Source organism: Schistocerca serialis, chromosome 4, assembly GCF_023864345.2.
Source record: "Schistocerca serialis cubense isolate TAMUIC-IGC-003099 chromosome 4, iqSchSeri2.2, whole genome shotgun sequence".
Classification (NCBI taxonomy): domain Eukaryota; kingdom Metazoa; phylum Arthropoda; class Insecta; order Orthoptera; family Acrididae; genus Schistocerca; species Schistocerca serialis.
This window is the reverse complement of record NC_064641.1, coordinates 47,720,204-47,738,713: the sequence shown is the minus strand read 5'-3', so window position 1 is coordinate 47,738,713 and position 18,510 is coordinate 47,720,204. Positions and strand designations below refer to the sequence as shown.

The window sequence follows — 18,510 nt, the reverse complement described above, 5'->3', positions numbered from 1 at the left end:
AGGTTGTTTCGCGGTACACAAGAAACCCTGAGTCCACTGAGGGGCAGTCCAGTGACAGCCAACGCCACCTCTTCCAGCTCTTCTCTGCTGGAGCCAGGTAATATGTGAAACCTTCTCAGCACCGAAGCCAACACAGTTTTTATCTCCAGCTGGGCGAAGCGTGCACCCACACACATGCGGGACCCGGCGCCAAACGGCACGTAGCTGTACGGCAGCCTGGAGTGGGCAGACCCACCCTCCAGGAAGCGGCCCGGGTCGAACTTGTCTGGGTCTGGGAAGAGGTGTGGCTGTCGCTGGAGCAGGCACAGCGCCAGCAGCACGCAGCTGCCGCGAGAGGCCGTGTAGCGACCGCCCGCCAGCTGGATGTCTTCACTTGCGTAGTGTGGAAGTGTTGGCACAACCGAGAACAGCCTCAGTGTCTCCTGCAACAAGATCAGTTCAGCGCTACCGTCTGCTTAGCGTAATTCAGTGTCTTGTTTTCCATTGTCCGTATGCACAACTACTCATCATAGAAAAAAAAGTTAGAATCTAATCAGGCAAAGCAACAAGATGACTTAAAAAGACAATACAATAGAATGGGCCTTTTTCAGGCCACGACAAATTTACAAAATGGAGAACGATAGTAAATTGTCAATGTGTCTGCAATTCATAAAATTGGAGAAAATATTTGAACCAGTTTCAACCAAATTCATACAAACAGCCTTTAAGCAACTGGGCACTGATCCAATCTACGTTAGTAAGCTGAAGAGGTAAAATAGTCCCCCATTCGGATCTCCGGGCAGGGACTACTCAAGAGGACGTAATTATCAGGAGAAAGAAAACTGGCGTTCTACAGATCGGAGCGTGGAATGTCAGATCCCTTAATCTGGCAGGTAAGTTAGAAAATATAAAAAGGGAAACGGATAGGTTAAAGTTAGATATAGTGGGAATTAGTGAAGTTCGGTGGCAGGAGGAACAAGACTTTTGGTCAGGGTTATAAATACAAAATCAAATAGCGGTGATGCAGGAGTAGGTTTAATAATGAATAGGAAAATAGGAATGCGGGTAAGCTACTACAAACAGCATAATGAACGCATTATTGTGGCCAAGATAGACAGAAAGCCCATGCCTACTACAGTAGTACAAGTTTATATGCCAGCTAGCTCTGCAGATGAAGAAATTGAAGAAATGTATGATGAGATAAAAGAAATTATTCAGGTAGTGAAGGGAGACGAAAATTTAATAGTCATGGGTGACTGCAATTCGACAGTAGGAAAAGGAAGAGAAGGAAACATAGCAGGTTAATATGGATTGGGGCCAGGAAATGAAAGAGGAAGCCGCCTGGTAGAATTTTGCACAGAGCATAACTTAATCATAGCTAACACTTGGTTCAAGAATCATGAAAGGAGGTTGTATACATGGAAGAATCCTGGAGATACTAGAAGGAATCAGATAGATTATATAATGGTAAGACAGATTTAGGAACCAGGTTTTAAATTGTAAGACATTCCAGGGGCAGATGTGGACTCTCACCACAATCTGTTGGTTATGAACTGTAGATTAAAACTGAAGAAACTCCAAAAAGGTGGGAATTTAAGGAGATGGGATGTGGATAAGCTGACTAAACCAGAAGTTTTACAGAGCTTCAGGGAGAGAGTGAGGGAACAACTGACATGAATACGGGAAAGAAATACAGTAGAAGAAGAATGGGTAGCTCTGAGGGATTAAGTAGTGAAAGCAGCAGAGGATCAAGTAGGTAAAAAGACGGAGGGCTAGTAGAAATCCTTGGGTAACAGAATAAATATTAAATTTAATTGATGAAAGGAGTATATAGATGGTCTATATAAGGGCGATGTACTTCAGAACAATATTATGGAAATGGAGGAGGATGTAGATGAAGATGAAATGGGAGATACGATACTGCGTGAAGAGTTTGACAGATCACTGAAAGACCTGAGTCGATACAAGGCCCCGGGAGTAGACAACATTCCATTAGAACTACTGACAGCCTTGGCAGAGACAGTCCTGACAAAACTCTACCATCTGGTGAGCAAGATGTATGAGACAGGTTAAATACCCTCAGATTTCCAGAAGAATGTAATAATTCCAATCCCAAAGAAAGCAGGTGTTGACAGATGTGAAAATTACCAAACTATCAGTTTAATAAGTCACAGCTGCAAATACCAACACGGATTCTTTACAGATGAATGAAAAAACTGGTAGAAGCCGACCTCGGCGAAGATCAGTTTGGATTCCGCAGAAATGTTGGAACACGTGAGGCAATACTGACCCTACGACTTATCTTAGAAAATAGATTAAAGAAAGGCAAACCTACATTTCTGGTATTTGTAGACTTGGAGAAGGCTTTTGACAATGTTGACTGGAATACTCTCTTTCAAATTCTACAGGTGGCAGGGGTAAAATACAGGGAGCGAAAAGCTATTTACAATTTGTACAGAAAGCAGATGGCAGTTATAAGAGTCGAGGGGCATGAAAGGGAAGCAGTGGTTGGGAAAGGAGTGAGACAGGATTGTAGGCTCTCCCTGATGTTATTCAATTGTATATTGAGCAAGCAGTAAAGGAAACAAAAGAAAAATTCGGAGTAGGTATTAAAATCCATGGAGAAGAAATAAAAACTTTGAGGTTCGCCGATGACATTGTAATTCTGTCAGACAGCAAAGGACTTGGAAGAGCAGTTGAATGGAACGGACAGTGTCTTGAAAGGAGATATAAGATGAACATCAACAAAAGCAAAACGAAGATAATGGCATGTAGTCGAATTAAGTCGGGTGGCGCTGAAGAAATTAGATTAGGAAATGAGACACAAAGTAATAAAGGAGTTTTCCTATTTGGGGAGCAAAATAAGTGACGATGGCGGAAGTAGAGAGGATATAAAATGTAGACTGGCAATGGCAAGGAAAGCGTTTCTGAAGAAGAGGAATTAGTTAACATCGAGTATAGATTTGAGTGTCAGGAAGTCGTTTCTGAAAGTATTTGTGTGGAGTGTAGCCATGTATGGAAGTGAAACATGGACGATAAATACGAGGGCTATCCACAAAGTACATTACAGTTTGGAATTAAAAATAAAGTATTGGAATTTTTTTTTATTACATACAGATGAAAGCCACACTTAAATACTACTTTTCTACATAGTTGCCATTTAAATTAAGGCACTTATCGTAGCGATGAACGAGCTTGGAGATTCCTTCGTCGTAAAATTCGGCCGCCTGCGACTTCAACCACGTGGTTACCTCTTCGTGAAGCTGTGGGTCGTCATCAAAACACAGCATAGCCAACCACTTCTTCATTGCTGGGAGTAAGTGGAAGTCGCTCGGTGCCAGGTCGGGACTGTGTGGCGGATGAGGAAACAATTCCCACTTAAAAGATTCGAGAACTTCACGAGTGGCATTTGCCGTGTGGGCCCGAGGCTTGTTTTGTATTGTCTTCTGAGGTTGTGCAGAGTTTGGCAATACCTTTGACAGCTTATTGTAGTGCCTCTTTCCAGGAAATCCACAAAAATCACACCTTTTCTGTCCCAAAAGGCAGTCGCCATCACCTTCCTTGCCGACATTGTCTGCATGCATTTCTTGGGTTTTTGGAGGAATGTGTGCGCCCCCACTGCATTGACTGCAATTTTGTCTCGCAGTTCACATGCTTAACCCATGTTTCGTCACCAGTAACGATGCGATCGAGTAATGAGTCTATCTTTCTCGTAAGCGTCCAAAAACCTTAACGCTGCAGCCATTCGCTGATTTTTGTGAATCTCTGTCAAGATTTTTGGTATCCATCTTGCACAAAACTTGTGGTAACCAAGCTTTTCGGTAATGATTTCGTGCAACAAACTTCGTGAAATTTGTGATCATAGAGAGTTCCGTTATTGTGAAATTACGGTTTTCACGGACCGCAGCATCGACTTTTTCGACAAGTTCGGCAGTCACTATGATGGGTCTTCCACTTCACTCTTCGTCGTGAACGTTAGTTCGGCCATTTTTAAATTTTATGACCCATTGACGCACTCCACCTTCAGTGATTTTGTTGTCCCCATGCACTTCACAAAGCTGCCGATAGATTTCTATCGGTGTACAGTTTTTTGCAGTCAGAAACCTTATTACAGCACGCACTTCACACTTCGCGGCATTTTCAATTAATGCTGACATTTCGAACTGTCACAGTAACTCAACGGAGTACAGCACGAACCTCTCACTAGCACGGCAGGATGCCGACTGAGCGGCGGAATGTCATGACACCAAGATGGCCGCGCTAGCCCCGCCCCTAACGGACACAAATGAAAACGTAATGTACTTTGTGGATAGCTCTCTTAGTTTAGGCAAGAAGAGAATAGAAGCTTTCGAAATGTGGTGTTACAGAAGAATCCTGAAGATTAGATGGGTGGATCACATAACTAATGAGGAGTTGTTGAATAGAATTGGGGAGGAGTTTGTAGCACAACTTGACAAAAAGAAAGGACCGGTTAGTAGGACATGTTCTGAGGCATCAAGGGATCACAAATTTAGCATTGGAGGGCAGCGTGGAGGGTAAAAATCGTAGAGGGAGACCAAGAGATGAATACACTAAGCAGATTCAGAAGGATGTAGGTTGCAGTAGGTACTGAGTGATGTTTGAATCACTTATTTTACTGACATTGTAGTGTTTGCCTCTAGTACAGATAAATTTAAAAAACGAATGGTAGACTTTCACAGATTAAGTTTAAAAGTTATACTGCAAAATGAATTACAGCAACATTAAAATGCACGTTGACTGCAAGGAAAAGAAAATTACGCAAGGTAACAATGGAGTCATAGAAACTGTTGGGATTTTTATTTAAAACAGTTGGAAACCATGACTGGATGTTCAGTAAAAGAAATAAATAAAAGAGTATATACTACGTGGAGTGCCTTTGGTAAACTGTGTATGATTTTTAAAACTAACCTTTGATATGTTTGGAAATAAAAGTTTGCGATCACTGTGCAATATCAGTTTTGACTTCCGACAATGGGATAGGGATCTTCAGTTCAAAAACCACCAAATAAACGAGGATTTTTCATCTAGAGATGAATGCTGGGAATTTCTAACGGAAGCAGCAAAGCAAAATAATGGGTTAGGAAAAAGACTATAGTAAAAGCTGTAATTACGACCATAATGAAAATGAAAGATGTGGCTGACAAGGATAGTCAGGAGAATCAATGGTACCCTGGACCATGGAAGATCTTTACTGGGCCCCAAGAAATAAGGTACGACTGAGATGATGACCTAATGGCAGATGGTTACACATAATCCGTTCATCATAAGAATAAACCTGATTTAAACAAACACAAACGCCATGATTGGTCAGAAGCCGTAGCACACGTACACTGATGGTGTTACGCTCTTGGAAGTAGGTCCTACTTATGTATTATACATCTTATTACTAAGTTACGTTAAATGAATCTTTAAGATATTTAAATGTATTAACAACCATCAACGTTTTTCTTAATCACGCTTTAGCTACGTAGTTTTTATTTAAAAAAATCGTGTACAGTCAGAGCCTCTGCAGCGTCGTGCTCTGATTGTCGCGCTATTAATGCGCATTATGATAATGACTGAGGCTGCTTTCTGTTCCGCAGTGAAACACGCGCGCGGAACACATTTAAAAAGTGTCGAGAAATACGTTGTTCTTAATATTTTTCATAAATTTACGGATATAATCGGCTTTCAAGTTTTCGGAGCGGTCAGTTGATAAACAAACTCTTTGTGTACGTGTAGCGCAGTCGATAGCGTACTGGAATGCAAATTAAATGCCGTTAATCGTGCGGCGGTTGAAATCTACATAGCGTCATTTTTTTCTCGTTCAATTTGAAATACCTACATCTCCTAGTTGTAAAACTCATTTTTTATGAATAATGCACGTCTTATTGTTTAATTACACATTGGACGCGAAATTCCTGTTTCCATTTCAAATACAAATTTTTAATTATCGATGTTTTAGGAAAGACTGTTTATAGAAGTTGTTTAATTTATGAAAACATAACAGTTTAAATTTAAGGCACACATGGAAAACCAAATCATCTTTATTTGGAGCATGCCCACCGTTTTATACCACAGAGGTAGATACTAAACGCGCAAACAAAGCTGACACTAGCCGCGGTGGCTGATGGGAAGGACTGCAAAGGCATTTCCGCGGCCCCTCACGCCGGAGGTTCGAGTCCTCCCTCGGGCTTAGGTGTGTGTGTGTGTGTGTGTGTGTGTGTGTGTGTGTGTGTGTGTGTGTGTGTGTGTGTGTGTGTGTGTTGTTCTTAGCATAAGTTATAATAAGTAGTATGTAAGCCTAGGGACCGATGACCTCTGCAGTTTGGTCCCTCAGGAATTCACACACATTTTTGAAGGCATTTCCAATTTACAGCCGCTCCCATCAGCCAGCGCGCCGAGTGTCAACTTCGTTTGCGCGTTTAATAAGTATCGTAGAAACATGAAAAACAATCATTTTCACAGCATCGAGCAATTCATACAAATGCTGCATTGCATGAACGCAATAGAACGGATCTGGAGCCAAGCTGCGGCTTTTGGCCGGAGAAGTAACAAGACTGTTAAACTGCCACACGTACTGGAAGTAACGCACACAGCATTTTCACACGTCAGTGCTAAACGCTGGCGGGATATAGAACGGCTCGTCATAAAAGAAGAGAAAATGCTGCGCCTGGTCGGCATCGTGGATTCTGTTGTTGATAGGATCGTTATCAACGCAGGATGTGACACTTCCAGAACTGAAATGTATTTCTCGGATTCGGATAAGGAAGGAAGTAAGTGATTACCAGACGACTGACTGTAAGTATAACCTTCAGTGGCTACAATATTTAACTATACGGTGAAATCCTTCAATACTCTCTTACGTTACACACAGCTTATGCAGAAAAACTACCCAGTGGTTCAGTGAGGAATTTTCTTCATTCTCGTTTTTTAACTACAACAGTGCGTTAGCTAAAAACGACAACGTGTTGCGGTTTTCGTCTAGTCGTCTAAGGAGCGTATTGTGGGAGATTTGAAAAGTATTATTTCATTCTGCTTGAAAATTAAATGACGTTCGAAGCCCGCGCGACCGCTACGGTCGCAGGTTGGAATACTGCCTCGGGCATGGACGTGTGTGATGTCCTTAGGTTAGTTAGGTTTAAGTAGTTCTAAGTTCTAGAGGACTGACGACCTCAGAAGTTAAGTCCCATAGTGCTCAGAGCCATTTGAACCATTTGAACATTCGAAGCTGTATTGCTCCTCTGCTTGTTTCTTTTTACGTGTGAACTACAGCTGGCCACGTCACTGCAGGCTAGCTGTACCAGCTGACCGGCCCAGTGCTGCCCAAGTTAATTGCGCCGGCAAAGCTGTTGTCCCGTATTATCGCTAAGTCGGTGTGCGCGTAACGCACAGCACAAAACGTTCCCGTATTATCGTACTTCACAGTACTCGGGGCAGCTTCGCTGCAGTCCCACGTGAAACGGAAATCCAACGAGGTTCCAGCAAACGCGGAAGAATACATAGTGCAATGTTTACATCAGGTTTATTCTTATGATGAACGGATTATAGAAACATGCATAAGGGAATGGGTGTATGTACTGCAATGAGCAGGTGGGGTCTTCATGAACAGTGGATGTCTAGTAGCGGATTGTATATTTATATCTATTGTTATACTGTCAATATTTTGTAAAGTGTTAATAAAATATCATACAGTATGATAAGTATCTTTTCTGTGTTTCAAAATCACCTCACTTCGAGGCCTATCACAGGATTTAACCTTCATGGCACACTTTCCTCTAGTTAATAACACATTGGACAGGAAATTTATTTACATTGGCCTTGAAGCATGATAAACAGTTTTTATTCTGTTTCGGGGCGACGAACTGATCTGGCATAAACTTATTCCAGATCATCCAAGGGCAGAAACACGAAAATCAATGCGGTTTTCTTCAACCCATTGTGCAATGATCACTTTTCGTGCACAGAAACGTTAACATGTTGATACACAAGTCTAGCTCTGAATTATTGAAGGATGATATCAAACCACTTTTATTTTGCCTTCTCGTAATACTAAGATACAAGCACAGACTGTGAAAAAATAGTCCTCAAACGATGATATAGCTTCGAGTTTCACTCTCATTAAAATACAGTGCCGTAAATAACAGCAGCCTTTGGTGAGGTCTTCACGTACCTCATCATTCATTCACAGTTCCCCATAATTGCATGAAACAGCCTCCCACTGCTCGTCAGTCCCACGACGGTGCAGTTTGCCAAGGAACTAAATAATGTTGGTTGTCATTTCAGTGACAATTTGAATGAAGGAAATGAGCAATATATTCATTATGCAATGTGCAAATTGTAAGAAAAAGTAATTTTCATGTGGTATACTACATGAAACATCGTACTACTTGTTAAGTTTTGATGTCATTGAACTGAACTACCTGTAAAAATGTAATAAAATATTACGATGGACCTGCCAAAACTTTTGAATGAGAGTGGCAAGAAAATCTGTAGTCCTCTTGTATTAGATTTTGCGGACGAAGACTACGAGTTTTATGAATTAGAAAAAAATGAGCTGTTCTAGAATACTGTTAGGTGAAACTGCTGCAAATATTTGTTGAAACGAAAAAGGTATGGAATATCTTGAACAATTATGGTAATCTCGCGTATATTTTGCGATTAGGCATCAGTTCCTTTATTCTGATTTCTCACTGCACGGGCGAGGTGAATCTTTATGGGTTTGAGAAAGAGAGAGAGTTGGTATCTATCAAATGTGAGTTTTATGACATTGCTAAACGTTGGTGCTCGTTTTACGGGTAACATCAACGTGTTCATCCACACATAAACGTATTGTCGTCTCCCTGATATCTGAACACATAAGCTATGAAAGATGTCTTCTGCAATAGCTAATTTTCGTCTCGAAAGCCAGTGTGTCCATCAGTTAATTCCTTCCACCAACAAGAATGATTACTGAGTCTAGAGCTTTCCCAACGTTTACAGTTCACTATAAAATCACTAAAAACGATCTAAGGACAACATGTAACTACCTGGAAATTTACGCCAGAATGCATGAACCTATGACCAACTACAGTCACGTTCCATTCTAACTCACTCAGTTTTCTCCGTTGCTTCTTTCTGGAAAAAAGAATCCACGGTGATGGAGCATTGTACCCTACTCAAAGCTTTGTATACATAACTTGAAACAACACAGAGTATTCAAAGGGGTGTCAATAAATTTCTGGCCACATAGTATGTAAGAATTAATGAAGTGGCAATTGACTATCATTTTTATTGAAAATGGTGTGTAATGTTGTATGTTTTCCTGCTAAAGAGGTAGTGTGTTTTATGACACAGAACCATTAAGGAGGTTCCGCAAGGTTCAGTCTTAGTTGCAGCTGGTACATTACGAGTATATGTGTTTTTCCAGACCAGAAATATGGTAAAGATATTTTGAAAAGAATGCAAAATCATTTTTTCACGTTGAGTCTCTCCCTTAATTTGACAAAAAATAGACTGCTGTACATCCCGTTCTGCATGTAAATGGGCATAGCACCAAAAATAAATTTAATAAATGGTCAAGAGTTGTTCAGGAGCATACAAGCTTCTAAATATTCCGGCGTACATACAGCGGGAATCACCGAACACTAGCACCGCAAATATTTCAGATATGGAAGGCGTTATCGATACGCGATTTTCACGGAACTGAATTGTAGGCAAGGACACGTATTTGCAGCCAATACATATTTTGCGACGTTTACGAAAATGCAGTTATTTACAATAGTTACAAATTTTTAAATAGTATCACGCTTATTGACAGTCATATCCTAAAAGTAACGTAAATGAGAATGTCAACGGTGTTCGTTGTAGGAAGGTATGCAAGTTGGTTACTAGTTATCGTATTGTGAACCTCTTATATGCTAGGCGACGATGTTATGTTTGTATACACTCCTGGAAATTGAAATAAGAATACCGTGAATTCATTCTCCCAGGAAGGGGAAACTTTATTGACACATTCCTGGGGTCAGATACATCACATGATCACACTGACAGAACCACAGGCACATAGACACAGGCAACAGAGCATGCACAATGTCGGCACTAGTACAGTGTATATCCACCTTTCGCAGCAATGCAGGCTGCTATTCTCCCATGGAGACGATCGTAGAGATGCTGGATGTAGTCCTGTGGAACTGCTTGCCATGCCATTTCCACCTGGCGCCTCAGTTGGACCAGCGTTCGTGCTGGACGTGCAGACCGCGTGAGACGACGCTTCATCCAGTCCCAAACATGCTCAATGGGGGACAGATCCCGAGATCTTGCTGGCCAGGGTAGTTGACTTACACGTTCTAGAGCACGTTGGGTGGCACGGGATACATGCGGACGTGCATTGTCCTGTTGGAACAGCAAGTTCCCTTGCCGGTCTAGGAATGGTAGAACGATGGGTTCGATGACGGTTTGGATGTACCGTGCACTATTCAGTGTCCCCTCGACGATCACCAGTGGTGTACGGCCAGTGTAGGAGATCACTCCCCACATCATGATGCCGGGTGTTGGCCCTGTGTGCCTCGGTCGTATGCAGTCCTGATTGTGGCGCTCACCTGCACGGCGCCAAACACGCATACGACCATCATTGGCACCAAGGCAGAAGCGACTCTCATCGCTGAAGACGACACGTCTCCATTCGTCCCTCCATTCATGCCTGTCGCGACACCACTGGAGGCGGGCTGCACGATGTTGGGGCGTGAGCGGAAGACGGCCTAACTGTGTGCGGGACCGTAGCCCAGCTTCATGGAGACGGTTGCGAATGGTCCTCGCCGATACCCCAGGAGCAACAGTGTCCCTAATTTGCTGGGAAGTGGCGGTGCGGTCCCCTACGGCACTGCGTAGGATCCTACGGTCTTGGCGTGCATCCGTGCGTCGCTGCGGTCCGGTCCCAGGTCGACGGGCACGTGCACCTTCCGCCGACCACTGGCGACAACATCGATGTACTGTGGAGACCTCACGCCCCACGTGTTGAGCAATTCGGCGGTACGTCCACCCGGCCTCCCGCATGCCCACTATACGCCCTCGCTCAAAGTCCGTCAACTGCACATACGGTTCACGTCCACGCTGTCGCGGCATGCTATCAGTGTTAAAGACTGCGATGGAGCTCTGTATGCCACGGCAAACTGGCTGACACTGACGGCGGCGGTGCACAAATGCTGCGCAGCTAGCGCCATTCGACGGCCAACACCGCGGTTCCTGGTGTGTCCGCTGTGCCGTGCGTGTGATCATTGCTTGTACAGCCCTCTCGCAGTGTCCGGAGCAAGTATGGTGGGTCTGACACACCGGCGTCAATGTGTTCTTTTTTCCATTTCCAGGAGTGTACATTGTGTTGTGTGTACACTGCGACGGTTCTGTCACTGTGTGATAGTGGGCGCAGTAGGATGTACTTGGAAGATGGTATTTCCCAATGCGGAAAGAGAGGATACACTCATGGTTTATAGTGAACGTAGAAATAATGTTGTTCGTTCGTGTACTGTGTACGCTGGAAGATATCCCAACGGACGTTGATGATCACGATAATTATTTGTGAAATTCTTCAAACAATTACGTGCAGGCAGTAGTGCAACGCCTAAAATATGTAACAGAATGAAATGTGTGACTGGAGAGGAGGGTGAAATTAATGTTGTGACTGCTAGATAAGCAAAGTAGTTCCCGTGCAATCCCACGTCGTGAGTCAGGCGTTCTCCATCGTTGTAAGTTGCACCTCTGCCATATTTCTCTACAGCAAGTGCTGCATGGAAATGATTTTGCGAATCGTGTGAACTTTTGTACATGGGCATTAAGACATGCTATTCCGGGTGTGTCATGTATCTTGTTTACAGATGAAGGAAAAAAAATGGTTCAAATGGCTCTGAGCACTATGGGAATCAACTTCTGAGGTCATCAGTCCCCTAGAACTTAGAACTACTTAAACCGAACTAACCTAAGGACATCACACACATCCATGCCCGAGGCAGGATTCGAACCTGCGACTGTAGCAGTCACGTGGTTCCAGACTTGTCATATACAAGTAAATCTCAGAAACGTACACTACTGGTTTGTTGACAATACCTGTCGGCTTCGTCAGGTGGTACGTCAGCTTCCATGAAGGTTCAACGTGTGGTGTGAAATAGTGCACCATTTGTTCACAGGCCCGTTGTTCGTAGATGGAACACTGAATTCGCGGAAGTATTTGAATCTTCTACCGGACCATCTTCCACATATGTTACAAGACGTTCTCTTTCAGTCTCGGAGGAAACATATTCATAAGATGATTGTCCGACTCAGTGTACGAATTACGAATTTATGTTTTCAATGATCGTTTCCAAATCTATGGATTGGACGAAGCGGACCTATACCTTGACAGGCCTATTCCCAAATCTGATGCCTTTGGATTTTTTTTGTATGGGGGAAGCTGAAGGACACAGCCTACAAGGACATACCAACCACATTAGATGAGCCGGCTGGTGTGGCCGGGCAGTTCTAGGCGCTACAGTCTGGAACCGCACGACCGCTACGGTCGCAGGTTCGAATCCTGCATCGGGCATGGACTTGTGTAATGTCCTTAGGTTAGTTAGGTTTAAGTAGTACTAAGTTCTAGGGGACTGATGACCTCAGCTGTTAAGTCCCATAGTGCTCAGAACCATTTGAACCATATTATCCAGGTTAAAATTTTTCTTTACCCTGTATGTAGGCAGAGGTAGTAATAGTATGACTTGATGGTATCTGTGATGAACAATAACCGGTGTTCTATCTCGTTATGGTTCTCAAAAAAGTTTACCACAGACGCAGAACACTAGTTTTTTGGGTAAAGACCAAAATTTTCCACTTCCAGTAAATCATTGGATAGCTGAAGTCTCCGGAGAGATCTCATACAATCTGAGATGCACATAGCGAATTGGGAGGGGAACCAGAAGAGGACACACATACGCATCACTAGCTACTACTTTTACATTTTACGAAGCATAGTAGGGTTTGCAACAATTCCATTATCCTTATTTACTAAGAAGTATGGAGTAGCCTTGCACTGCACGAATAAGAACAGCAACTTCAAAGTGCTCCCAGAACGTGAGAACACAAGATGGGCTTTAAGTCACTGTTTTATGACGTTCTGAGTAGTAAAATGTCTACCGTATTCATACTGTCTGCAGTGAAAGTCATCAGTCATCCTAAATCCATTTATGCAAGAACACTTGAATGTGGGACGAGCACTACTGGGAACTTTCCTGATAATTTAAAATATGTGTCAGGCAATGTATGATCAAAAAGTCTGAGACTGTGTTTATAATTTTTAGTCGGGAAGGGGGGGTGGGGGAGGGTCAACAATATAGACACAGCTATTACCAATGAAAACAGTAAATTGGACGTTTGAAATGCAAAGAAGGATTTCTTCGACTCCACTCAGGATAATGTATGATTGCGATACTTTACGTTTAACCAACTTTCGAAAAAACTATAACAAAAATTATCTTAGAAAGCCTCTATAAATTACATCCTTAACTTGTGCAATGTAAAATTATCCTAACATAAAATTATGTCAATTTAGTTACACACCACAGCCTATCACAAGAGTCAATATTACTCAACATTTAACTGAAGGCCATATAAAAAAAATATCAGTTACAACAGGACTTCCCTGCAGTCTCTCAATCGGACCATGTCTTAAAACTGCCCGTACAAGTTAAACTAGCTCTATTAGTCTAGAGTCTAGTGTGCCTACCTTGACGATGCTGTCGATGACAGTCAGCTGTGTGAGATCCTCCATGGTGCAGGGCCGCAGATAGTCGTCTCCATTCCCAAAGACGGCGTCGAGCTCTTTTTGAGCGACGTCCTGCCACTCGGGGTGAAGTCCCAGTAGCGACAGGGCGAAGCCCAGCGTGGAGGCAGTCGTCTCTGTGCCCGCCATGGCGAACGTGCATACCTGTCCAGCAACGAAACCGTGTCATATGCGGCGCCTCCAATTGTCACTGGGGTCCTTAGCGACCCAGCACTGGATACATTGGCAAGGATGGTGAGGGCTGGGGGGGGGGGGGGGGGGGAAATCGTCCATGTCCTTCTCCTGAAGCTGAAGTACAAAACGCCAGGATGACCAGATTAAATTTTGGACGCAGCGTCTCCCTAAAACGAGTCCAAAAGTTTTGAGCACCACACCACCTTCGTCACTACTGTGCAGCGCAAGGTCACTTCAGATGGGTTTCAAGCGTCTAGGGCTATAATTTTACAGATTGTAGAGGACGCTTAACTGAGTACTTTAGGATAAAGGATTAATAGATGCAAATGCGTATTTGGTTTGTATTAACATCAGAACTTGGGCCTTACAGCACCAATAAGGCTCACAGCAACTCTTCAAAATGGCAAACATAGTCTCAACACACACACTACAATGATATGAAAAATTTTGCCATACTGAGATTTTCTTGTTATTTATTGCACAATTCGTCTTTTCCCTGAGTCTTTGCCAATGCATGAATTCAACACATGTAATGAACACACCTCCTAATACCTTTTCTGTATAAACCTCTTTCTCCCTCAATCCATCGATTTCATTCCCACATCGCTATCTGCCTTTCTCCTCCTCCCCCACTCTGTCCCTTTATTTCAACCTCTCCCTCTGATCATATGTTTCTTCCCCCTCCCTTTGAATATATCTCTCCCCTCTCTTTTTCCACCTTCACCTCCCCCACCCCTTTTCCACCTGCCCAATACCGCTCTATATTTTCCACATACCTAGTGCATCTCTCGTTCTTCCCTTCTCTCGGTCCATTTCCTCCTCTCTCACTCTGTCCATCTCTTCTGTCTATCTCAACTTGTCCTTAGTAAAGCTCATTGGCAGGTGTAGCCCGTGCAATACAGTTCAATAAACCAGGCCACTACTATTTCCACAACATGCCTGTCATGGAGGCAGGCTACACATCAGGAGCTTGAAAAATTATTTGCTCGCCCCCTGAAATGCAGGCAACCATGCAAAGCATATCCATGAAGCAGGCCAACACTGCAACACACTGTACCTGTCAGAGGGTAGTCTATAGGCCAGGGGCTGCAAAAAAAACAATTTTCTGTGTCTCTGCTCCTACTGGAGCTAGGCAGTTATGAACCCCACAGTCCTGATACTTTTGAGATCCATTGTTTCTGAGCCAAATTTGGTTGAAGTCGATCCAGGGTTTGGGAGGAGATCCCACACATACACACATTTGGATTTAGGCTTTATACATACCAATAAAGAGGGACACTTAGGACCCTATTCAGTTTCTTCTAGGATTCCATGCACCAACGATTTTGTGCAGCACTACAATCAAGAAATCTCTAAGACATCCGATGATATGCTGGTCACTGGAGAAAAACACTTCTTCCAATCCAACAGAAACAGCATCCATTGTTCAGGTTTTTAGAAATTAATAATGAAGTGAGATGGTGCTTCATTATGTCGTAGCCAGAACCCCTCTCATTACAAAAGATGCAATCTCCAACAACTGTGGCAGAACATTTTCAATGAACTTCAGGTAACGTGCACCATTCAGACTGTGCGGCAGCAAATAAAATCCTATCAGTTGAAATTGTATAATTTCAGGCCATTAGTAGGTAGAGAATCTTTGGTGGTGATTAGAGAGGAGTGTAGCATATTGGCTTTTCATGACACCATACATGGTTGTTGTGGCATTTGGAAACACCGTCATGCCACATCTATGGGCACTATAAACTGTAGGAAGATGGACATTTCAGTAATTCACTGTGCACTGGATTATCCATTGAAAGAATTGGAAGAAATCAGTGTTCAAAGTCATTTGGCACCATTAGTTGCACACAGTGTTCACTATAGGGGTGTAATTGCTGGTCTGGCGATGTACTCTCCACATGCTTTTCTTTGAAGTGTGCATTTCGTGGGCAAGATGATATACAGTTATTGATGAAATTTTTCCCTTTCGAACAATTCTTTGTCAAAAACGTTGATATTATGACTAGATTGAAGACGCAGTTACTCATATTTCTGTCCATGTCGATAAATTTGTTCCAATTAAAAAGACACCTGACGAGAAATTTTTCTCTGAACAATCGTTTGAGTTTCTGGCCCCTACATTTTGCTACACCATATCTGTAAGTTCCTGTAACAAGTTACGTTCTGTCTTCGATACCCAGGGATCAACTGTAGACAGCGCCGTGCAAAGCATCATATGCTATTGTGTGTGTTTTTCAAGATAGCGCCACCAATGCCGAAACGACAGGCAGTTATTTCTTATGAAACTTTAGTTTACAAACACATGACTCACACGCATTGTTTATACAAGTCCTCACATCACACGTTTTCGGTCACTGATTCCTCTCCAAATTCACAGTTTAGGATCCTCTACGATCTGTATAATTTTTGGTCCTAAAGATATGGGATCACCTCTATGGTCAAAATTTTGATTCTGCGCATCACTGATAGTGTTTTTCACACTCAGGAAGTCCAGGAAAGGAAGGAAGCTACTATCGTTACTGGGAGTGAATGAAGGAAGGATACTGACCATATCTTTCCTGAAGAACTCATCTCTTATTTCGTTTGAAATTACGTACCAACACCATGAACTGTACCATGTAAACTGTAGTGGCCAGAAGCGATTTGAACCTCACTACTTCTAAATATGAGCCCCAACTCATTTCACCCAAACTAGGACCTATGAGACCTCAAAGATTTTCTAACATCGAGAGCGCTCTACGAATGTACCTGTCACTTAATATTACTTACGGTGGAAAATAAGTATTTTGAGAATTGAAGTTTAACAAAAACATGCTTCGAACCTCCCGTGTTAGAAGACGAGCTCAACGTTTTTGCATCGCTTCATACTGAAAGTAATGTTTTAAGACAACTGAGTCATGAAGATGGTGTAAGTAGTTTCGTTAGTATCAAATGTAGGTTCAAATCAATTAACGAATAGGATTAAACTTCCAATTTAAAGTTGACTATTTGGGAAAGTATTGCTTTTGTATTAATATAGGTAAAATTTGCATGGCTGATGCAGTTTTTTTGTTTCCTCGTATTTGACTAAAAAGTATGTGTGCTTATACACTGCCTGATTAAAAAAAAGATGCACCCAGAAGACATGGTAGGAGGCCATGAAAATGATCTAGAGTTTCACTTCTCTATGACAGATAGAACGGCCACTAGTGTGCACATGTGTTGTTCGTGTTTAGTGGTGTTACCAGTTTTGGTAGGGTATGCAAGGGACGTGTAGAGAGTCAGATGATGAGTGATAGGCCTGAAGAACACTATGGTGCCGCGCAGATTAGAGGATGTCAGAAAAGTGAAGAAAGAGCTTGAGTTTCAAGTGGTGCAGGACGAACACAGGAAGGGAGTAGACATAGGAACACTCAATATTGTATTTGTAAACTCCGTAGCTGTGTTGGAAAAGAACCAGAACTGCAAGCGCTAATAGAAAGCACTGAATCCCAAATCGTTATAGGTATGGAAAGCAGGCTAAAGCGGGAAATAAGTGCAGTCTAAATTTTTACGAAGGACCTAACCGTGTTTAGAAGCGATAGATTGCATACAGTTGGCGGTGAAGTGTTTATTGCTGTCAGAAGTAGTTTACCTTGTAGTGAAATTGAAGTTGGTAGTTCCTATGAGTTAGTGGGGGGTAGAGACTACACTCGACAACAGGAATTAGTAACTGGTTCCTTTTACCGGACCCCCGACTGAGATGATACAATTGCTGCACAGTTCAAAGAAAACTTGGCTCACATTTCAAATAGGTACCCCGCTATTACCATTATAGTTGGTGATGGCTTCAATCTACCCTCGATATGTTGGCAAAAATACATGTTTGAAGTGGTAGGTACAAAACGTCGTCCGAAATAGTACTGAGTGTCTTGTCAGAAAATTATTTCGGACAATTAGTTCAGGAGCCCATTCGAAGTGTAAATGAATGCGAAAACGTACTTGACCCCTTAGCAACAAATAATGCTGACCAAATAGGGAGCATTATGACAGATACTGGGATTAGTGACCACAAGGTGGTTGTAGCTAGACTGAATACCGTAAATTCCGAACTCATCAAAATATACGCAGAATCCATCAATTTAAAAAAAAAATCAGATAAAAATCAACTTGGCACCTTCCCAAGATAGAGTCTCCATTACTTACAATCCGACTAACGGAGCAAGATAGCGCAGTGGTCAGCAAACTGAACTCCCATTCGCAAGGACGACGTTTCAAACCAGCGTCCGGCCATGCTGGTTTATATTTTCTGTGATTTCCCAAAATCGTTTAAGGCCAATGCCGGGATGATTCCTTCGAAAGTGCACGGCCTCTTTCCTTCTCCATTCTTCCCTAATTCGGGCCTGTGCTCCGTCTCCCGTCTCTAATGACTTCGTGGTCGACGGAACGTTCAACACTAATCTCGTCCTGCTCCTCCAGTCTGACTACGTAAGCGTTGACCACATGTGGCTTCAATCCAGAGAAATAGTGTCGACGCCAGTTGAGAGATATATAATAAATGAAATAATAAGAGGTGACATTGATCCCCCATGGTACACAAAAAAGGCCTGAAA

At 42.7% G+C, this 18,510-nt stretch overlaps 1 protein-coding gene across 1 annotated transcript in view; it reads right to left on the bottom strand.

Moving 5' to 3' along the window:
* Positions 1 to 18,510, bottom strand: part of LOC126474220 (cytochrome P450 4g15-like) — an 84,661-nt gene that overhangs the window by 10,164 nt on the left and 55,987 nt on the right. Inside the window, exons 5-6 of the mRNA XM_050101684.1 lie at positions 13,706 to 13,906; positions 64 to 422 (exon numbers count right to left, since the gene is read on the bottom strand). Of these exons, the coding sequence (XP_049957641.1) occupies positions 64 to 422; positions 13,706 to 13,906 (560 nt within the window). The remainder of the gene's footprint in view (positions 1 to 63; positions 423 to 13,705; positions 13,907 to 18,510) is intronic.